The sequence below is a fragment of the Lissotriton helveticus genome, chromosome 3_1, assembly GCF_964261635.1.
Source record: "Lissotriton helveticus chromosome 3_1, aLisHel1.1, whole genome shotgun sequence".
NCBI classification, from domain to species: Eukaryota; Metazoa; Chordata; class Amphibia; order Caudata; family Salamandridae; genus Lissotriton; species Lissotriton helveticus.
Window position 1 is genome coordinate 1,727,001,762 of NC_136061.1, and position 24,712 is coordinate 1,727,026,473.

General features: G+C 44.8%; 1 protein-coding gene across 1 annotated transcript in view; it reads left to right on the top strand.

The window, feature by feature from the left end:
- LAPTM5 (lysosomal protein transmembrane 5) overlaps nt 1–24,712 on the top strand; it is a 169,040-nt gene that overhangs the window by 76,429 nt on the left and 67,899 nt on the right. The window contains exon 2 of the mRNA XM_078682518.1: nt 15,224–15,314. Coding sequence (XP_078538644.1) covers nt 15,224–15,314 — 91 coding nt within the window. The remainder of the gene's footprint in view (nt 1–15,223; nt 15,315–24,712) is intronic.

The window sequence follows — 24,712 nt, forward strand, 5'->3', positions numbered from 1 at the left end:
TGCGCGTCTTTTAGCCGAGACCTAAAAATGAAAGCAGTGCATTTGCATGCACAAAGCGGCAGGCACCGCGCAGTGCCTGCCGCTTCGTTCACGCAAAGGGGGGGTACCATAGGTACCCCCCATGTGCACCCCCCACACCCCCTTCACCCAGGGGGCCCGCAACGGGCCCCGAAGTGAATGTCCGTATGCTTTTCCACGGCGGAAAAGCCGCCGCGGAAAAGCATGTGATTCCCTCCATCCTAATATGGCTGGCGGTGTCTGGTAGACACCGCCAGCCATGTTAGTGCTTTTCCGCCGCGGTCGGAAGGCGACCGCGGCGGAAAAGCTGCGGACGGAATTCAAGACCCACCAGCCATCCTAATTTGGCGGTGGGTCTTTGGAGGCTCCGCAGGGGTTTTCCTGCATCCTTCGGGCCGGCGGTGGCTTCCGCCGGTCCGGAGGATGCGGGAAAACCGCGATCATAATCGGCCCCTAAGTTCGAAAAGACGAACTGATATGCTAGACTGTAGCTAAAATTGGTCCTTTTTTGGTCCTAGTGCATGTCCTCTTTTTAACGGTACATACCAGTGCCTCAATTGAGGACACCAATCGCCCATACCACAGTAAGTTTGCTGCACTTGTACTGGTCCCATGGGTCAAGCTTAGTATATCGACTTGATTTTAAGGCTCCATTTTCAAATTCTGCCCCATTTACTGTGTTTTAAAATTGTATTTTTTTCCTTTTTTTTTAGTTTATGTAGCTTATTATTCTGCTAATATTATTTCATTTTCTAAACAGTTGGCAGACACCATGTGACACATGGTACGTTTTCTGCATCATGCGGTTACACAATTTTACAACCGAAGGCACTAAGGAATTTATTTATTTGTCCAGAATTAAATAGACTGGTGATCAGCTAACAATCCAATTTGGATATCTGGGATGGCAGTTAAGCAACCAAGCCATATCAGTTTTATATTAACAGTGGCTTGATAAAGGATACAATTTTTATAGCAACATAGTTTAACCCATTCATGTTTCTTTCTTTGTCAGTCGTGAAGACATTGGCTAATATACGACTGTGAATGAACCAAGAAAAGACTGAACGCAAAATATGTGAAAGATGATAATTAAAAAAGCCAAGCGCCTGATATGCTAAAGTTTTTCCCTCACTTAAGACAGTCTTAAAATTTTCAAGTGCCTTAAGTCACACAGTAAGTGCCTTATTTACTAAGGGGTTGTCTTCTGGCTTAAGACTCTTACTACAAATGGATAACTATCTTTTTAACTTAAGACATTTTTAAGACTCATTTCTGGCTTCAGTCAGTTTTATGATTCTTTGAAGCCATGGAAATACTTTAGTATAATATACCCTCACTTCCGTTCGAACCCATTACCATCTGGTAATGTCACGGGCTATCAGGAAATGTTGTGAAATGCCACACATGGTTCAATGCCACTCTGTTTATGGAACAAGACTCTAAGGGAAAAAACGCCCTGTTTTGCCACATCCACTCATGTGGCTCAAAATCCAGTCGAGCAGTCATTTTAAGTTCTCACCCATGACGCTGTTTGCAATTCACCAAGAGTGAAGATGCAAAATACTGGGGCGAAAGAGGGGAAAAAGTAAGTAAACTGTTGCTCTTCTGAACCGTTGCATAGCTAGAAGTCACATGATGGAAGTCACATAACTATAAAAATAGCAATAGCAAGTTTAAAAAACAGCTGTCAGTATGACATGTCACCGTCCAGCTAGAGATCTCACTTGCTGTTAAGAGCATGTTTTGTTCCACATGAGTAAAAACTGCACTGATGTGGTTTCTTGTGTCTGTCGTCCATCTGCATGGCTCCTGTGAGCCGCAACCGCCAAGCGGGCCACCACTCTGCACGCTTCTTGTTATCTCACTGTGGTTTGAAGATGTTCATAGTTTTAGTAAGCAGTGTGCCATCTAACACGCAGAGCTTCAAGTGGGAACAAGCCTGGGCGATGCCAACAGGTCTAGGTTCAGTATCCTGCTCTCACATAGGCACAGTGTTTACCTCTGGTGTACTGGCAGTAGGACCAAGAACCATGAAAGAGCACCCACCTGCTATGGTTTGATGGACATGGGTATTTTGGTTGCATTACTGGAAAAATAGCAATACTGTAAGTTTCACCTTTTATTGGGTGTAGTATTGCCCATCCATTGTGAGTTACACAGGTTGGAATGAGTCATACCAGACATTCAGTTAATCAATCAGGGTCTTATGAAGCATGACTACTCACCCGTGAGGGTCTCATAGCGCTGGGGGTGGGGTGGGGTTGGGGCGGGGGGCTCAGTCTGCGGTTCAATTAAAGAGCCAGGTCTTGAGGTCCTTCCTGAATTGGGGCAGTGATGGTGATTGCCTGAGGTGCAGAGTCAGGGAGTTCCAGGCAGGAGTAGCAGTGAGGTAGTAGAAGGATCATCCTCCAACCGTGGCACATCTGTGGGACGGTGGCCAGGGCCAGTTGGGTGGCGTGAAGATGTCTGGTGGGGGTGTGGAAGGAGAGACATTGTATAACAAATTACATTATTTCAGGAGAAAATTTTATCTGGGAAAAATTGCAGATGCGTGATGTTTACCGCTAAACTTGAAAACCTAAAATTCAAGTCTTGTGTGAGATGAGACTGAATCTTTGAAGCCCTGAATGTGGTTTTCATCAATGTGGATGGTGCTTTACCCTCCTATTGTGTAACTAATCGTGGTCATGCAAGGAATCTCCCAGAGCTGCCCGAGTCCCTTCTGGATCTAGGGAGTTTCAATTAATGACCAGGCTCTCTCCTGCAAGATAATGCTTTCAGTCTTCGGGCTTGTAGCTCTGTAATGGAATGCCTTTAATGCCTGCGCCTGGAGGCATTAATGCTTACATTGGATAAAACAGCTCATCACAAGAAAGGAAATGCCACTCCAAAAGACAATGCATCTTTTCAAAATCTGTAGATGAGCTAGTGCTATGTCCAAGTATTTGTCTCACAAAGCGATGGACTTAAGTGCTTAAGTATTGCATTGATTTGTTTGCCGATTGGCCAGGTACATGTTAGTTTTTCGATTACATAGCATTATTGGGGGAAATAATTTGAATTTCATTCACTAAATGACTAACATTGCTCTTTTTTGTGTCAGAGATTTAACTTCCCAGTGTTGACAAGTTGTGTAAGGGTGTGTGCAAAATGTGTTAATTTATGTTCGACTAGAATTCTTGCAGAACAATTCTCATTCTTGAGTGTCTCCTGTGTGGGGAAGTCAGAAGGACTCTTATCCCAATTATCTACATTGCCAATCTACACGCAAATCCTACAGCAAAGCCATAGACTGGACCATTTTTTTTTTAGGCCTAGACAACTTTCTTAAAATGTTGCCTCCCTATGTGAAGGTTTTTTGGGGCCCTGAGTAAGGCATATTTTGAGGACCTCCTGTTCATAACAACTATACATTTATTACACATTTTCACTTAAATCAAATCCTCATGAAACTAAACACTATTGAATTGTACATTCAATTTTTGGAAACATCGGCACTCAAAAATATCCAGGAGCTCAAGCTGCATATGCCAACCAAAAAGTACCAAAAGATCACAAATCAACCTCACTCCACAACTGACATTCTCGCTGCAGGCTGGATATCAAAGCACAACTCTGAGGCTTTTCACCATTCCATCAAAGAAATCTTACAATTTTCTTCTTAATTCTGTTCCCCAGACATAGCCTTCCCCCTCTTTCTATATGAACACCTCTAGCTAAACACTGACCTCCTGCTCTGCTGACTAAGGGGAATAGAAGGGGGAAGGGTCGGACGGGGACAGAAAATTGACCTGGACACCAAAATAAAAGTGGTCTCCATTAGTGAATTATAGTGATCCATGTGTGCACATTTGGGCAGTTGTGAATTTGTAAAGTCACACTGTGTGTTTTGCAAGGTATGGGAGACTACATGGATTTGAGCTTGCAACAGACAATAATATAATATTAATATCATGGAAATCAACAATAAAACTGGCATAGTAGTCATAAAACAAGACCACAAACAGACCAAAAACCGACCCGCACACTGACCTGTCAGACTAGCCCACCGGACACTGCCTCATTGGCCTGTAAGCCAGTCCGACCCTAGGCAGGACAGATATGTAAAGATAATGGTATAGCGAGAGAGGTGAAGCAGAGTTAGAAGAGGTAGAGGCAGAGATGAGCTAAGGAGAGATAGGTGAGGTTGGGAGAGATGTATGGTGAAGAGAGAAATGTGAGATATCTAGAATGAAAGACTCAGGGGCATATTATCTGCAAACTGCGATACATATCGCAAAACGCTCTTAGGGCGTTTTTCATTATTACCCTCTACTGCTGAATTACATCTCTGTGTTAGCGGCGTATTAGCAACGCTTTGCTAACAGGCGAAGTGCAATCCAGCGATAGATTGAGATAATCATCATTAGCGTGTGAAATCTTGCGATGATTTCACAGCGCTAAAGAAATGCTTGTTAATAGGGGATTGTGTACATAACCACACAATCCACCTCCCAGAGGCAATACTGCTAAGTCAGGTTTTTTTCAGGCGCTGGAATTATGTGTTAATGGGGGCTCAGGACGCGTTTTGTTATCGCTTCGCTGTTCAGGGGCAGCGTTGTTGATACAGCGATGTTGGTTTCACATGTTGTCTTAGGAGGAAATGCCTACTTTGCATCTCATTAGCGATATCTATCACGGTCATGAGATGCATTACGAAATCGGCTGCCAACGCGCTGATGCTTGTTAGCGCCGTCTTGTTAATAGGGCGATAAGAATATCGCCGCTTTAGTGGCAAAAAGTGCTGTTAAAGCGGCGGTACTGCCCTTGATAATATGCCCCTCAGAGAGGTAGAAAAAGGAAGAGGTGGGTAGAGAAAGAGAGCCAGAGAAATAGCTAACATTCTTGAGTGCGGCAGAGAGGTAGAGAGAGAGAGATAGGGAGAAGGAAATGTACAAAAAAGGAGAGAGGTGGGAAACACCAAAGGGTGTGGTAAAGAGAGAGGTAAAGTAAAACAGGTGTACTAAAGGAGATGTGAGGTACATAGAGATGGGGGTGAGGTAGAAAGAGAAGACAGCTACATAGAGATGTGGAGATAGCTATGGAAAGAGTTAAAGAGACGGATAGGTAGGAGAGGTGGGGTGAAGTAAGGAGGAAGGTATGAGAGAGACAGGGCGCGCTACGAAATTCGTTTTATTTATTAAATTGTTTACTTACCTCCAATTATCCATATTCCGGTTTTTAGCAACCCCCACCTTGCCCCTTCCCGCCCCACCTCTCTGCCCCACGGAACTCCCTCCACGGGCCGCGACTGCCGGGTGGCTTTGAGTAATTGCTCACTTTGCCCATTCCTTCTCTGTCTCAAGAAAAGGGGTTTATAAATTGTTTTTAGCACACCACTTTTTAAATGATAAAAATGCTAAAAATATTTCGCAATTAAACTTAGTTTTTAATAATTCTTATTATCTTCCAGTTGTTTTGAAAAGGACTGGGCTTGTTTGTTCGTACTGCTACAGATTCTAAGAAAATATATGTTTACTGGAAAATCTGGAATAATCGTTGCTATTTCTGCAGGTTTGTCCCCTATTTTCACTATCTGTGCAGGAGGGACATTTTGTTAAGGAGAACCGATTATCACTGCAAATCACGGTATTCATCTTTGTCTCACATTTCTTCTCTATAACAAATACTTCACTTTAATTAAAATGTGTAAAAAGCTGGAATTACGCACAGTTTTTAAATACGCAGATGTCACGTAATTCAATTCATTGTTTTGAGGTAAAAAAAGTGTTCATCTCAACACTTGGGTAGAATTTTGTTTTTGTTATGAGGCGCTGGAATAATTATGTTATTTTTAGCTCTACCCGTTATTGAGCTGAATGTTATCTGTGTGACGCATCTGCGTAACGGCCATCCTCCCCCACAGATTTGCAGGTGTCGCAGGTCTGTGCTCACCGGATGTTGGAGCACACTTTGTCACCAAACATCGTGTTTATCTGTTCTGCTGCCAAGACTCCTTGTTTTTGCCATTTCAGCTTCGCACGCTACTGGTCTTCCTTTAAAACTTTTTTTAGGGCTCGGACTCCTCCCCACTGTAAGTGGGGGAGGAGTTTCGAGATCCTAATGTTATAAGAAAAAAAAGAAGAAGTATCCTTAGGGCCTTGGCGAGAGGAATTCCACACATTCCTTAGCGTTTTCTGTCATCTGGCCAGTGATTCGTCTTCCTTGTGTTTTCGTTTTAATAGGCTTGAAGTGATAGGGTAAATGTAGTTTTGTTCCGCCATTTTGGGCATATTTCGTTCGTGCTCGCGCAAAGAAGTACATAAATTATAATTAGGAGCTGTCAGGGTGCCTCCATTAGTGAATCCAGATGGCCGGGCGCGTTCACAATTCTGCAGCTCTCAGCGCGCAGCTTCCTTGTTCTTTTTTTTTTTACAATTGGATCGCTTTCGCGATCTGTGGTCCGGCGTTGTGAAGCTTGTTTGTTCGGGGATTCTACGCGCGTTCAGTTTTTCATCGGAGGTACATGCCGAGTTGTTATGAAGTACATGGGAGCAGTTTAACAGCACTCGGATAACTCTATTGTGCGGACCAGGCATGTGAGTGAGCACGAGCTTATTGCCAGCGCGCCGGAGATGCACCTTAACCCTGCGTGTAAAGAGTGCAGATTAACCTAACAACCGGCACAGGGGAGGGGTCCTTCCCACACACCCCTCGAAGGAGGGCCCACTTACAACTTTACATCACAAGATCACTTCTGATTAGCCGGTGCCGAGATACCGCTGGCAAAGGACTGAATAACAGAGGCTTCGACTGCAGGAAAACACAAGACGTGAGGCACTCGACACCGCCCTACAAAGACATGCAAAAAGAAATACAGCAATCTACCCCCAAAGGAGCCTACGAAGGGCCTGGCTGGACGCCACCCGGAGTGCAGGGCAACAATCCATCCACTCAAAGACTGGTGGGCCATCTCGCATAGCGCACAGAGGACCTGCTGGTGGGCGCTTTAAGGCGTGGATCCAGCGCTCTTTAAAGTGTGATAAATATCACAAGAGCGCTAGAATTCAACACCGAAGGAGAACCACATCCAACATATCTGTTGTAGGGGTGTATGTTTTTTTCATGGGCTGTGCGGGTCTGTCACTGGGACGAAGTACACTGCCGAACAGAATCAAGTGACGCCCTAGCAAGTGTGCCATAGCAACACAGACACTGAAGTGCGCCCCAACAGCTTCGCACAATGCCTGCAAACTTACAACAGAGGATGTTGGGATCGCAGCTGAGCCGTGCCCATGCGATCCCCGGCCTCTTTGCAGTCACTGCCACGTGGCTGGCTCATTCTTTGAAAAGGAGGTGCAGGTTAATGGAAAAGGCAGAGAGGTGTGGGCAGGAGGGGGCGTTTGAGAAATATCCAAGCGGCAGAATGAGATAGCTCAGTGTGATAATAGACACTAGCTGAAATGTTAATCATGTGTAACTTAACGTGTATTCAAGAAAACAAAGATAGAAGCAAAACTCAGGAGGGTGGACATGGCCCCGAGCCCCTGAACCTGTCAGAACCCTGTTACTCACACGCCTCAACTAACTACGCTGATTAGTTAGGGCGACCAGAATTTTAAAACAAAATACCGGGACTTTTCACAAAAATAGAAGGACGATAATTTTACGTCAAGCGAGCGCACAGAATGACAGGCCTCCTCAGCAGAGAATTACAAAACAGGCAGTAATAACATACATAAGATACAATTTTTAAACCCAGTAGCTTGCCTGGGAATTAAATTGTTTTCTTGGAACAACTGCTAACTATCCCTGCTTTGTAAAACATAAACCCCCCCCCCACGTTTTTAGTCGACCCTCTCCAAAAACCGGGACAGGAGCTACATTTCTCGAAAACTGCCCGGACAGCTGGTGAAAAACGGGGACCGTCCTGGCAAATCCGGGACGCCTGGTCACCCTATGATTAGTGCGGCATGCGAAAACAAACATTGCCAAAGCAAACATGTCTCACTCGGGTATGGTTTTTTTAACCATGTAGTACAACAACCCAACATGGCTGAATAGTATACATTTTTTTTAAAGCTATGAAGCAGTCAACAATGACCGAACCGAGGTGCAGTTATTTTCAGTCATGTTGCTGTGCAACATGGATCAAAACCAATAGTTCTCACATAGTTGCGACCTACTGGCTTGCCTCGACGTCGAGTATACTCTTTTGGGATTAAGGGGCATAACTGTGAGGCTGTTAGATCTGATATGGACTTGAAGCCAGCCCATTACTGCACAGCCTGGCAACGGATTACTTTCCGTAATTGATTAGATTGTACGTGGTTAACGATCACAGCCACACTGGTTTAGTTACAGGTTTGTGAACCGCATCCCCAGGCCTGCTGCACCCTAAAAAGATTAATGTTGGCTAACCTTTCCATTTTACAGTAAATATGTGGAAGAGAACTGTGAGTTTAAGAGCCTGATTTCTTCTTGGCACGCCGTGTTCACAGACAACCAGTACTACCACTACCAGTACCACCACCACCACCAGTACTACCAGTACTACAGCCACCAGTACTACCTCTACCACCACCAGCAGTACTAGCAGTACCACGACCACCAGTACTACCACTACCAGTACTACCACTACCAGTACCACTACCACCACCAGTACTACCACCACCAGTACCACCACCAGCAGTACTACCAGTACTACCACCATCAGTACTACCAGTACTACCACCACCAGTACTACCACTACCAGTACCACCACCAACAGTACTAACACTACCAGTACCACCACCACCACCAGTACTACCAGTACTACAGCCACCAGTACTGCCACTACCACCACCACCAGTACTACCAGTACCACGACCACCAGTACTACCACTACCAGTACTACCACTACCAGTACCACTACCACCACCAGTACTACCACCACCAGTACCACCACCACCAGTACTACCACTACCAGTACCACCACCACCACCAGTACTACCAGTACTACAGCCACCAGTACTACCACTACCACCACAACCAGTACTACCAGTACCACGACCACCAGTACTACCACTACCAGTACTACCAGTACCACTACCACCACCAGTACTACCACCACCAGTACCACCACCACCAGTACTACCACTACCAGTACTACGGGCAGCAGTACCACCACCAGTAGCACTACCACTACCGGTACCACCACCAGTACTACCACTACCAGTACCACCACCACCAGTACTACCACTACCAGTACCACCACCAGTACCACCACTACCAGTACTACCACCACCAGTACTACCACCACCAGTACTACCACTACCAGTACCACCACCTCCAGTACTACCACTACTACCACTACCAGTACTACCAGTAACACCACCACCAGTACTACCACTACCAGTACCACCACCACCAGTACTACCACTACCAGTACCACCCCCACCAGTACTACCACTACCAGTACCACCACCACCACCAGTACTACCAGTACTACCACCATCAGTACTACCAGTACTACCACCACCAGTACTACCACTACTACACCCACCAGTACTACCACTACTACAGCCACCAGTACTACTACTACCACCACCACCAGTACTACTACCACCACCAGTACTACCAGTACCACCACCATCAGTACTACCACAACCAGTACTACCAGTACCACTACCACCACCACCAGTACCACCACCACCAGTACTACCACCACCAGTACTACCAGTACCACCACCACCACCAGTACTACCACTACCACCACCACCACCAGTACTACCAGTACTACAGCCTCCAGCACTACCACTACCACCACCATCAGTACTACCAGTGCCACGACCACCAGTACTACCACTACCAGTACTACCACTACCAGTACCACTACCACCACCAGTACTACCACCACCAGTACCACCACCACCAGTACTACCACTACCAGTACTACGGCCAGCAGTACCACCACCACTAGCACTACCACTACCGGTACCACCACCAGTACTACCACTACCATTACCACCACCAGCAGTACTACCACTACCAGTACCACCACCAGTACCACCACTACCAGTACCACCACTACCAGTACTACCACCACCAGTACTACCACCACCAGTACTACCATTACCAGTACCAGTACCACCACCTCCAGTACTACCAGTAACACCACCACCAGTACTACCACTACCAATACCACCACCACCAGCACCACCACCACCAGCACCACCACTACCAGTACTACCACTACCAGTACTACCAGTACCACTACCACCACCACCAGTACCACCATCACCAGTACTACCACCACCAGTACTACCAGTACCACCACCACCACCAGTACTACCACCACCAGTACCACCACCACCACCAGTACTACCAGTACTACAGGCACCAGTACTACCACTACCACCACCACCACCAGTACTACCAGTACCACGACCACCAGTACTACCACTACCAGTACTACCACTACCAATACCACTACCACCACCAGTACTACCACCACCAGTACCACCACCACCAGTACCACCACCACCAGTACTACCACTACCAGTACTACGGCCAGCAGTACCACCACCATCAATGCTACTGCTCACCACCAGCCATCAGTGCACAATTTCTACAGGCAGTCACGGCCATCAGTACATGCATCGATTGTTACACATCCACAATTAAGTATTGTAGCAATCTCAGTATGGTACACTTTAGTTTTAAACATATTCATGTAAAAACACAGCATGCCACCATTGCTACAATTATAATCTAACACACATAATTCCACTACACACCACATTAACACACTCCATAACACTTAGCAAAAATACATTACCATTTACAATGCCATTAGCTCAAACTCAAATAAATCCGAGCCCGATTGCATTTCTAATGCTTGTTACTGATAGTTTCCATCTGACAAGCATATATTTTTAGTGATTTCATCTTTTTTTTTAATTATTTGAATGTGTTTTCGCATATTTCTGTTCGATAGATTCTGATGGTGGGGATAAAATTTGAATGGTGTGTGGGGCGTACCATTATGCACACACAGCCCTTTCACACGGATTGGCAGGGGAAAGAGAGATAACTTAGGGCCGTATCACAAACATCAAACCTGCCCTATATATGACTTCCAGGTAGGAAACCCCCTGTATCCTGCAGATGGGATATTACTCTATTTTTATGTCGAGCCTGGAGAGCGCATGCATGGCTCTGCGAGGCATGCTGTATTGAGGTAGGGACTTAAAACACTCCCCCACTCTCCACCCACATTTTTCATTGGCTTGTGCCATTGTTCACTGTAAACTGTGACTGTTCAGTGGTCAAAAGGCTTAGTAGACCCTCCTTAGTACCGCCATGTCTGATTTTGTAACCTCCCATGGTATGGGGAAGCAGTGTGCAAACCCACTTGTGCTAGATTGCTTCCAATGAAGGAAAGACGAATGTCTTAGGGATTGCCAGCACTGTCTGGACTGAGGCAGCACATGAACGCAAACACACCACTGGTCTGCACATTCTTATTCCTGGTGCCATGATCGGGATGAGCAAGAGGGAAGTATGGAGTAACCTAGAGTCCATGTTTGTACTTGTCAGCGTCATGCTCATAAGTAGACATTTGTGCTAGACAAAGTACGCCGACACGGAGCTGCGTACACCTTCAGTCTGTCTCACCTTCAGTCAGACGGCCAAATGCATTAAAAAAATGTATAACAACTGTAATGCTGCGCGCAAGTGGGAGGGGTGAGTGAGCAAGCGGGTGTGGCTAAAAAACTAAGGGGCATATTATCAAGAACGGCGTTAAAATTATTGCCGCTTTAGCAGCAGGAAACTGCCGCTAAAGCGGCGATAATGGGATTGATAATATACCCTTGAGAATTCCAATAGAAGCCCATGTCCACACCAGAACATGAGCTTCTATGGGAATTCACAAGGGCATATTATCAAGCCCATTATCGCCGCTTTAGCGGCAGTTTTCTGCCGCTAAAGCAGCGATAATTTTTACACCGTTTCTTGATAATATGCCCCCAAATATTCTCTTACTGTGTGATATTTCCCCTTCTGGTAACTACATATAAAATAATGAACAGCTTCAATGAAAATTAAATACAAGATATGTAAGTTAGTATTTGAAACTTGCATTACACACAGTATAAGCTAGGCTGCTACAGAATGTGCAAAATGGTTTAAGATAAAAAAAGTGCTTGCAAAATATAGATTTTTTTTGCAGACATCAATAGTGCAGTCTTTTTTCTTAACTGTCTTTTAAAAGCATGCACTTCACAGCTTAACTGGTAGCTCCCTTACAATAAACCTCAAAACGAAAAAATGTGTCGCCAGGAAGAAGTTTTTTTTGGTAACTGTCAGGCTTGTTGAGCTGTCTGCTCCTCCCTCGGTTTCACTGCACAGAAGTCTCACGTCAGCTGAAGCATTTCAGCAGTAGCGGCTCCTGGAGGGAGTGCTGTGGGGCGATGGGACGTGACGGGGCGGGGCGGGGTAGGGGTAGGGTTGGGGTAGTAAACTCTGGCTCACGGCTGACCAGAGTAATGTAAATAAATAAATACATTTGTTGCATTTATTTATTTATTTATGTACTTACCTCTGTTCAGCCATATGCCGGAGTTTACTCCCCCCTACCCTGCCCTCCCCTCCAGGAGCTGTTACTGCAATTCAGCTGTCAGAATTACCTGTCTCAGGACGGGCGCTTTTTGGAAAAATGTAAAGGAACTGTTTTTCTGAAATTAAAAAAGTATGGCCACAACAATGCCCCTCGGATCCCCCCAACTTCGACCACTGATTTCAGTCCCTTCCCACCTTGCGCGCATGTGTCTGCCTTGTGTTCCTATATAAGAGGGCTGTGCTTTAAGGCTGTGAAAAAATGGAAAGCCTCTTCAATTTGTTTGCAGTTCGGCATCACCCCCACCTGACATGTGGAAAGAAAGAAAAGGTTAAAGACTGCAAAGAGGGGTCTAATCTCACACTTAGCCCAGGAAGTGTTATCTTTTCTGTGAAGGATGGAAAGAAAATCAAAAACAGTCATGCTCCTTGCATATTATAGCATGTTTAAGTTGCAACATCCCCATGGAAACTGCTGTATTATATACATCAACTAGTTACAGATCATGTACTACTTTGCAGAGATCCAGAATTCCATATAGAACTGCATGCTGGAGCTCCTACACCCTATTTCGAATGATGTGTCCAGATTGCGTTGGTTAGCAGTGAGGGAGTTCGGGCCCACGGCCCACTCCCAGAGTTCTGTGTGTTGAATTTATACTTGATATTGCCTTATGCTACCCCAGTTTGTGAACTATCTCTTTTTGGTGTTAGAATTGATGTGAGTCGTGAAAAATTCCACAGGCAGATAAGCACAAAACATGCGTTTGTCATGCTTGGCGAACATGTCTGTGCATATTACGATAGTTACAAGAAGTACAGCTTTGGATGGCGTCAATGAGGACTACGAGAGGCCAGGGAGTAGTGGATTGGCTCGATCAATTTGTGATAAGACGAGATCATGGATGGTGGCCCTAAGGTTGGTAGGAGAGATACAGCTTGGATTTCCACAGCAGTGACATCTGTAAGCACACTGTTTGGGCTTTGTTAATACATTTTCTTAGGGCCCGATTCACAGAATGAATTTAAGACTAAATCCTAAACTTACTACTATTTGGTATTCACAGAATGCACTTACTACTTTCGGGATTCACAGAGTGAACTTACTACTTTCGGGATTTGCAGAATGAACGTACTACTTTCGGTATTCACAGAATAGATTTAAGACTTCTAAGTTTACGTCCGCACTCGGGCCAGAAATTCCAGCCCAAAGGCGGAGTTTCCGGCCCGGAGGTGGAGCTTCCAGCTTGGGGGCAGAGCTTGCGGCCCAGAGTTGGAGATTTCAGCCATGGCTAAATCCCCACCTCCGGGCCCGAAGCTCCGCCTCTAAGCCGCAATCTCAACCTCCGGGCCACAAGCTCCGCCTCTGGGCCGCAAGCTCCGCCTCCGGGCTGCAAGCTCTGCCCCCAAGCCGGAAGCTCCGCCTCAGGGACAGAATTTCCGGCCCGAGTGTGGACGTAAAGTTAGTAGTCTTAAATCTATTCTGTGAACACCGAAAGTAGTACTTTTATTCTGTGAATCCCGAAAGTAGTAAGTTCACTCTGTGAATCCCGAAAGTAGTAAGTGCATTCTGTGAATGCCAAATAGTAGTAAGTTTAGGATTTAGTCTTAAGTTCATTCTGTGAATCGGGCCCTTAGTCAGTAACACTCTAAGGTGTAGTGAGGTGTCATCAGCTTATTAGTGGGCAAGAACGACCTGGTTGAGACATGGAAGTTTCCTTTTTTTTTTTGCCCGAGAGGTAGCAAGTGAGCAGGTAAGCCCATGTGGTCAACAGTATGTTATGTCATACTGTGGGTCCATATCATGATTTATTGAGTATCACAGCTCTGTGTTCGAATGTGAATTGTTATGTTTTCAGCCTGTGCTTCGTGTGGCATGCACTTATTGTATTTGCATTTATGGAAGATGTTATGGTCCAAGGGGCGGGTAGCGGTCGCTACAGTGCCTTCTAAGAGTAGTCATTCCCTTTGTGATGCCCTGCTATGAGTTCTTAGGTTCACATACCAATTAGTAATATTCTTGGTGTATGGAATCCTAGAAAATCTCTATCTACGGTTCTCCATTTGAGTGAATGTTACCTGTATATATATCCAGATACAACTGAGTTTTATGTGAGTAAATGGAAACCAAGAAGGGGTTCTGCATTCCTTCCTGGTAGTGTCGCCCCGGAGTGTGGTGAGACACATTGTTTGGGAAGGGTGCTGCTGTTTCTCATTCAAACGCTTTGCTTCCTTGAGTGCATGATGACTTAACTGTATGACTTCTGTGACTCCTAAGGGTAGAGATTCTGCCTTTGTCTTCTTTTTGGAAAGTGGAGATATGCGGCATGCTATTTGAGAGTACACATTGGTACGAGCATACGTGTGTGTGTTATGCAAATGGAAAGAGCTGCATGGGATCGTGTGTGCAGTACCTGAGTGTGTGAGCTAGAGCCTGGAATGGGCATAGCCATAAGTGTACTGCCTGTGTTTCAGGAGAGACATTCATCCTGGTCTCAGTACTGGCCTGGAGACTGACTGAATAACAGTTCCCTTGTTTTTAGTGTAATCAGTACCAATTACTTGGAGGAACAAGTTTTGCCAGATTTTATGTATCCACTGATTACCTTTTCTGTTCCCCCAGGCGATGAGTGTACTGCTTCTGGTGGACCAATCTCTGGACGTGGCCAATGTAAAAGAGAGTGGTGTATCTCTTCATGGCTACTACAAAATAGGTACGTTGCCAAACTGCTGGAAAGCTACAGGGTCTGGTATTGGGATGTATATGCTCTTTGACGATTTGGAAAGAATGTACATAGATTGTATATTATCTGTGAGAAAAATAAACTTCTAGAATGTCATTCTTAAAAATTATTTTCTCCTCACATCGTTCCTCAAAATCTCCAAGAATGACTTCTTTTATCTCCAAATTGCATTCTATAAGTTTGTGTTCCTTAAAGTATTACATAAATCCTCATTTTTTCCTATCTCACGCTTCCTTACAAGCTGCGGTATTGTTCCTTGTTTTTTCTTTTCTCTCTGAAGACCCCTTCTCCAAATCACTTGCTTTGTTTACCATTTTCTTACACCTCTCCTTCTCGTTCCTCCCTCACATTCCTCCACCTCCTCATCCCACTTCTTGCTCATTTTTTAGGTCACGCCAGACAGACAGCTTTAGCTATCTGCTGTCTAAAATATATTGTTTATAGTACAATTTACAAAGAGTGGGATTAGAGTCAGCCCCTTGCTCATGATTAGATGGCCTTTTTGTATATCTTATTTCAATGTTCCTTATTCAATGGCTTTCTTCTTTATTCTTCTGACTGTTCCACCCTGGGGTATAGTTTCTTTACAGTAATTTCTATTGGTTGACTTGCATGCTTACACTACTGACTTAAGGGGATTACTTTTTTTTACTTTACTTTGCTGCACTTTGCAGAGTGGATCGCTTTCCTTACTCTCTACCCTCTTACGGCTCCTCTATTTTTTTATCAACTTATTTTTTATATTATTTTTGTTAGAGCCCAGCAGCTGTACATTGCTATCTGGCTGCTCGCTTTTGTTTCCCTGCTCAGTCGCACCTCACCTTCAATGCACATACCACCTGCTTTTTATGCATGTTTGTGGTACATCTTTTTTATAAGAGACTGGCAGCTGCACTCTTGATTCCAGTTTGCTTGTTTTTGGTCCCCTATCTCCATGCTGTTATCTCTGCCACCACCTACCGGCCTTGTACTGCTTGCTAGAGATTCCCTCTTCTTCCTCTTTCTGTGGCTTTTTAAATTTTAAATTAAGAATAAACTGAAAAAATCTCGGGATGACTGCTGCGTGCAGGGCGACCATCTTGGAATTATTTGTCTATAAGTGATTTACTACTTCCACTCCATACAATAGCACATTGGGGAAAGTGTTAGACTTTGGGAGGGTCATATATACTATTCCCACTACATACTTAACTGCATTGGAGAAATCATTGGACTTTAAGAGGGTTACATTTACTATTTCCACTCCAAACCTCATCACATGGGGGACAGTGTTGCACTTTGTGGTTTTCAGATTTACTCTTTACACTCCAAACCTAGCTAAAATTGGACAAAGTGTTGGACGTTGAGGGAGTCAGATTTACCATTCCCACTCCAAACTTAACCACATTGGGCAAATTGTCTGACTATGCAGGGGGACTTACTTCCTAACCCCACTCGAAACTTAGCAACACTGGGAAATATTTTGGACTTTTGTGGTGGGGGATTGTAAAGATCCCTATCCATACTTAACCACTCTAGGGGAAGTGTTAGACCTTTTAGTTGCCTTATTTACTATTTCTACTCTAAACCTAGCCACATTATGGAAAGTGTTGAATCCTGCAATTGCCATATTTACTATTCCCACTCGGAACCTAGCCACATTGTGGAAAGTGTTGGACTTTGAGGTGGTTAGATTTACTATTCCAATTCTAAAGATAGCCATATTGGGGAAAATGTTGGACTTTGGGATGGTCAGTAGTACTACCAGTCAAAACTTACCCACATTGGGGAAAGTGTTGGATTTTGCAGAGGTAAAATGTACTACTCCCAATTCATACTTCACCTCAATGGGGAAAGTGCTTGATTTTGGGAGTATCATATTTAATATATAATATAAAATATTGGCCTTTAAGGAGGTCATATCTATCTATCTATCTATCTATCTATCTATCTATCTATCTATCTATCTATCTATCTATCTATCTATCTATCTATCTATCGAACTATCGAACTATCATGAAATATTATTGACATTTAACTAAAATGTTAACATTTTCTATAAACTATTACTTATATAACATTAATTACACCTAGGACCAAAAAATACCCACAATATTCATTATCCAAATAATAAAATCGACATAAAATCGAAATAATGAAATCATAGAAAACAAATGGCATAAAAATATATATATATATATTTTTTAAATCATAATGTAAAACTATATCTTTTTTTAAAATAAAAGTCAAAAGTTAAACACAGAAAATAATTGTAAAGAAAAATTTACAAATGAAAAAGTCTCGTTGTTTTAAATATTACTAAAATATTTCCATTTATATATAAAAAAATCACTATTTATCTGATTACACGATGTCACAAATTCCAAATTACACAACCATAGCATGGACCGTAGTAGAACAAGACATCAAAGTTTTCTTTGGTTTAGCTATGATTGTGGCTGTGGTTTAGTGTGGTGTTAACTTTTGTGCATAGGTGTATGCATGCCCTAACTCAACATAACATAATATGAACATTTATAAAGAGCAATGCTTACCCTTAAGAATGCCTCTTGGTGCTGACAGAAAATTGTTACTCAACTCAGTGGTACGCACTTTATCACTCTCGGATAGATGAAATGCTGAGCAGGCGTGACAAGATTTGAATCAGGGGCGATGGGTTAAGCACGGATCTCTGGGGTGGATGTATTAGTTGAGCCTCCAGATCCTGTTTTTTACGGATCTGACATTTTCCTCTCTCGGCACTCATGAGAAGACGGAACCCCGAGAGGCAGCAGTCTCCAGGGAAACCATGTCTAGGTTTATCTTTCTTGTTTCAAAAATTCAGCTACAGGTTGTCCCCTCCAAGCTCATATGTGCACTGTCCTCCAAGACCTTGTCAAAGGGACAAACAGGTGGCGAAGCCTGGTGTTAGGAGTGAAGATGGAAAGTGGTGAATTCAAAAGTCATTACGGCAAGAAATCGAGCTTCACAACACCTGCCACTCGCAACAAATACGTTTCACTTATGGGAGAAGCAGAGATGTAATATTCTGCTGTAGGTAGGGATAAGGGTACTGCAGATGGATGGGGCTAGAGACACTCTCCTTGCTGTTGTGCCAGTCTGCAGGGGTCCACACTAAAGCAGCACTCGTGTGTGGAAAGGGCGCCTGTCCCAAAGGCCAACGTGCATGGCGCTGTCTTGAGAACCCAGGGCTTGGCTGTGACCGCCTTGTTAATGTTTCTGCTGTGAACAGGCTCTCATGGGCCTGTGATGAGGTGATGATGATACTGATGGAGCTGTGGTGCAAGAGTGTGCAAGTACCGCTTCTTCCTCCCACTGAAGTGCTCTGTGCTTTGGGGTTTCCATGTCCTTATTCCTTGGAAAAAACGCGGACGGTCACCATCATGGAAACTTTATAAAATGAGTCAACACTGCGCCAGTGTGTGGCGTGGAAGCTGGTCTTCGCCTGCAGCCATGGGGCTAAAAGGCCCGTTTTCAGGCCTCTCCTTGATTTGAGCAGGCAGGGCGTGGCCGCTCTCGAGCCTCCTGATGGATACACGCGGCCACGAAACCCCACAAGCAGTGACGTATGGCTAGTATGCATGCATGCTGTACTGCAGCAGTCACTTAACACCAGTGCTTGATTTGTGAAAAAATAAGTGCTAGGGCTCTCAGGAGGCCACTGCAGCTTGTACTAGTGAAGTTGTGCAGTTGTGAAGTAGTGTGGCTCACTGGTTGAGGCGGCAGACCCGAGAGCAGAGGACGGCCCGGGACCAGGGTTCGATTCCCGGCGCGGCAGGTTTCTGGACCAGGGTCAGCGGACTCGATAATTCTCTCGCCTCGGTGCCCACTCTGATCAGCGTTCACACTCGGCAACTCTGGGCATTAGCTTGCCTCATCTTCACTAACGGCCCCACCAGACCGCCGGGGATGCCTGGTCTCACCCTGGAGATACCCATTAAGGGACCATCTCTCAGGGAAGCCAGGAAGGGTTTCGCAGCGGTCGAAGCGCCTTGGGACCCTACGGGTAAGTAGTGCGCTATATAAATGCCTATACATTTACATTTACTACACATTGCCCCTGTCATGCTGCCAATGACAGTAACAACACAACCACTAACCATGACACTCCTACAAGTGTGACAGTTCAGACTATTCCAGGCCATAAAGCTATAAGAATGGCTTGGGCGGCAGATAATAGTAATTTTTAATCTATATTGAAATAATAATTAACTGCTGTTGTGCTCATCTCTAAGTTAGCCAGACAGTGCACAACCTTGTGGCACGACTGTCACAAGTGCTGGTGTTAACAATTAAGTGCTGGTGCTAAGCACCGTGAACCACCAGCTCAAATTAAGCACTGCTTAACAAGGAGGTACCATCCGTGCACGGCAAGGATGTAGGGTAATTTAGAAAGGGATGCGGGAGAAATGGCTCAGCCAGAGTGAAATGCGGAGTGGACCAGGTCACACTGTGCTGGGCCCTGCCGCAGGATGCAGAGCACTGGGCCCTTTATAAGGCTCTGTGATATTTAAAATAGTTGTTCTCATTCCACCGTTACCCCAACCCGTTCCCTCCTTTCCCCTCCCAAGCCTTGCCACCTTGTGCTCACTGTTCACTGTACGCCAGTCAAACATCACCCAGTTTTAGTGTGGCCCGAGGACGCTCCCTGAAGGCAAGCAGGGTCCTAGCAGATATCGCTTCACATCCAGCTCCCAAAAGTGACAGGCGCTTTACGAATGTCCCACTTTTATCAGTGAGCCGTGAACGCATGGCCACTTCAGTGAGGTCCTTGAGGTTATAAACCCAGAGACACCTATAGGGTATCCTCAACTAGGGAGGCATTCTGGAATATAAAAGTTGTAGAAAGTGCATGCTTATAGCAGGTTGTTGGGATAAAAGGCTTATTCCAAGGTCTGGTGGAAATCTGGTGGAAACCTCTGACCTGGAAATGCGAAGCTGCGCAGCGCGGTTTAGGTTGGATATTAATTTACAAGAGTGTTCTGATTTCATTACCTCGAAATTCAGGATAGCACTCAGAGTACACTCCTAACCACCCCCTTAGGACATCTTTAACTCCCCATTACCTATTCACAAGAAATCCTATGATCCCATCCCATGCATGAATACTCCCATCGACCCTTCCTACTCTCGCCTGTCAGTACAACCCCTCATGCAGTCTATAAGACTAAGGAATCATTCTTACCATTTTACCTCACCATATTCAGCCTCTGTTGCCCAATTCCTATTCAGTCCTCCCTTTCTCGCAACACTACCCACTACTGCCATGTCAATCCTACACGCATTGTTGCCCTTTAATAATACTCTCCGTAAACTATCACTGCCCGTCATTCTTACTACTCCACCTTACTTCCTTGATCACATTTACACCCCCTTCATGCTCCTCGGTCTCTTCTAACATTCCACACATCTCCTTTTACAATACCCGGCCCAGGCCCAGCCATCACAAAAGGTCACAGCATCACTACTATTTTGCATTTCTCACATCTCTCTCAATCACAAGTTAAGCCTCAGGCAATTCCAGTTTTAAATAATACAAGCAAGAGTAAACTACTTTCACCACAGACATCTTTAAGCTTGAACAGTCAACACTTGGATCTCCAAAACCAAAAACTAGTATATATCTTATCTAACACACACATTCAGAGACCTAATCTCTAACCCATCCTCTCGCAGACAGCATGACACAATTTATCTTACCTATATCACACCCAAACTCCTACCAACTGTCCTCCTACCAGTCTTTAGTCACAATCACACCCTCCGTACACTGCCAATAAACACCACAGCACCTCTCACCCTTCTACAAACCAGCCACATCCTATAACTTAGTCATAATCACACCCTCCGCCAATCTCCCTATCTTCAACTGCATCTTTCAGGGTAATAAAGTAATTCCCCCACCCCTGGTTCACAGCTCCTCCACCTTCATCAAATATACCAACACAAGCACTTACCCCGTTGCAAGCTATGTATAGCCTTACTTCCAACGCAAAAGTTCTCAATTTTACAACAATATACCCTCAAACCCCACCCTTCCACCAATTATCTCACAGGCAGACAACGATTCTTACTCACCCTCTAATAACGATCCTTAGAAAATCTTTTTTAAGTCTCCTTGTTTGCTACGGTGACAGCCTTAATACAGGATAACTCAGCGTCAAGCTATCTATAAACCCTCAGCCACTCAAGTGGTTCCATTACACTCATTAAGAAAGCCAAAATGGGAATAGGACTTTTTCTCATCTAGCCCCGGTTCATTGGAACAGCCTCCCTGATGAGATCTGTGCTTGCTCCAACCTGTCCCGATTCAAAAAATTGCTTAAGACCTGGCTGTTCTAAGATTCTTCTGTTCATTAAATGACCACTTCTCAGGCGCCGAGAGACCTCCTTGGGGATGATTCGCAGCTCAATATAATAGAGTAAAATAAATAAATAGTTCACATGAAGAAAGACACTTGCCTATTGACCATGACGTATTCATGATGGCCACGAAGGAACGTACAATTATTAAGATGGCCCAATTGCATTTTTGCTGTAAATACACTGTACTGCATCTCAGTAGCATGCTGATCAATGCTCAGTCAATGAGCAAAAACAATCACAAGATCTTTGACTTACTGTCTGGCTCAAAGCCAGACCTACTATTCAGAACAGAAACACAGTTGGCAGGAGATATGCCTCCAGTACTACAGAAAGCAATTCCTCTGGGATATTGATGCATCATTCATAATAGCCAAGGGAAGAAGGGAGCAGCAGTAGCAGCTGTCTTCAAGAAAAGCACAACAGCCACAAAAACAGACAATATTGTAATGCATTGATGTAAAGAACTTCTTGTTTGGAGTGTACCCAGTTCTACTTTCACCTGCAATTTCCTCTAGTTGTGGATCTCCTTCCAATATGGATCTTTAACAGATGCCTTCATAGACACAATATCAGACATGCTCCACATTCACTCTTACCTATGATTCCTGGTTGATGTAAAATTCTGTTTTGGAATACCTAGAATTTCTCAATCAAATGCAATTTTATCAAGATTGACCACAGACAACATAATTCAGATTGTCACCAGGCTGACCCACACAGCAGGCCAATGGTGAAGACTCGTTTTCTGCAAACCAGATGTTATTAGACTCGGTGGAAACTCTCCAGTCACTGGGACCAATCACTACCTAATCTTCTTCTGGGATAGCATTCCATCCAAAAATATCAAAGAACTCACCATCCTTTGAAGACTTCCTGCAGCCTTAGGAACAAGTTGAATATGGAATACCTGAAAGTGCAACTAATTAAAATTAAATGCTCGTAACCGAAGACAATAAGCTACGAAAATAAACTTTACGTTGGCTAACCACAACCTTTGTCAAAATACTTTGCCTAAAAATGCTAGAGCAGCCCATAAAGAAAGAGGAAACTTCCTTGGATAAATGAAGACTTCAAAGAGCTAGAAGTACAAATATCAACAGTTCAATGGACCTTAAATATACCTTTAGATTGCAGAGATGAGTCAGCTTTGAGAACACAGGACTAAAACCACTAACCAAAAAATATTAAGCTAAACACTAATATAGTGGTCCCAGAGTAGTGTGCTACTCACCATAAAGTGCTACAATGCCGCATCAGAAGTTGAAGTGCTTTATAAATACAATTAGAACATTGGAATATTGGGAGTTCCATTTAAAACAATGGAGTGCTCCGGGCTTCTATTGGCAGGTAGAAGCCCGGAGCTCCAACATTCTAATGTTGTAGATCATAGCTGTTGCTGTGAACACCCCCTTGGGCTCCGTGAGACCTTTGTTTTTTTGTTAGAACATTCTGCCCTCTATGGCAGAATGGTCTAATAGCCTTATAGCCGTTCATAGCTGGGCTATACCGGTCATTAAAGTCCCGCTCTCGCATTAAAGACCCGAGCCCCGAATGGCTGGTATAGCTCGCTACGGCAGGCTATAAGTCTATATTAGAACATCAAAATGTTGAGAGCTCCATTAAAGACAATGGAGCAGCTCCAGACTTATAATGGCTGGTATAAGTCCGGAGCTCCAACATGCAAATGTTTGTTTTCATGTGTCTCCCATTTTTATTTAGAACATTAGTAGGTGGAATGTTCTAGTAGCCTTACAGTCCTTCTGCTAATCTGATCTTCATACTATCTACATCTCTTCTGGATGGGCATCAATAGGCAGAAGTGATTTTATCACACCGTCCTGCTACATCTCAGACAGCAGCACATAACTGAAGCACACACTACAAGACCCACAAATCAACGCTGACTCATTCGAGTCGCCCATTGGAGGGCTCATATTTTTAAGTGGGAGGTGTGGCCTGTATGCCTAAATGACTGTCGCACCGCTGAAGAGTACAATAAGCACGAAACGCGTCCGGCGTGAATCGGCAGGCATGCTGTAAACTGGATCCGTCCGCCGATCCGGCTTTTACCTCATGAGGTTGCTGCAGTGGATGTCAGAGTGCGTCTCCAACAGGTGGGAACCTTGGAGCTTTGATTTATACACGGCCTCCGAGATGCACCACCTGGAAATTTGGGGCCACGGAGCTGCGAATCCTGGAGTCTCAATGTGGAGACATCCATGGAGGATTGACAAGCCGGATGTGCGAGTGGAGGCCCATTGGTGGGCTTGAAACATCTCAGACAGCGGCACATAACTGAAGCACACACTACAAGACCCACAAACCAACGCGTACTCATTTGAGTCGCCCATTGGAGGGCTCATATTTTTAAGTGCGAGGTGTGGCCTCTATGTCCAAATGACTGTCGCGCCACTGAAGAGTGCAATGAGCACGAAACGTGTCTGGCGTGAATCGACAGGCATGCTGTAAACTGGATCTGCCTCCCGATCCGGCTTTTACCTCATGAAGGTTGCTGTAGTGGATGTCAGAGTGCGTCTCCAACAGGTGGGAACCTTGGCGCTTTGATTTATACACGGCCTCCCAGCCGCGGGAGATGCACCACCGGGAAATTTGGGGCCACGGGCTCCGAATCACGGAGTCTCAATGTGGAGGCATCCATGGAGGATTGACAAGCTGGATATGCGAGTGGAGGTCCATTAGTGGGCTTGAAACATCTCAGACAGCGGCACATAACTGAAGCAAACACTACAAGACCCACACACCAATGCGGAATCATTCGAGTCGCCCATTGAAGGGCTCATACTGTTAAGTGGGAGGTGTGGCCTCTATGCCAAAATGACTGTTGCGCCGCTGAATAGTGCATTGAGCATGAAACGCGTCCGGCATGAATTGACAGGCATGCTGTAAACTGGATCCGCCCGCCGATCCGGCTTTTATCTCATGAAGGTTGCTGCAGTGAATGTCAGAGTGCGTCTCCAACAGGTGGGAACCTTGGAGTTTTG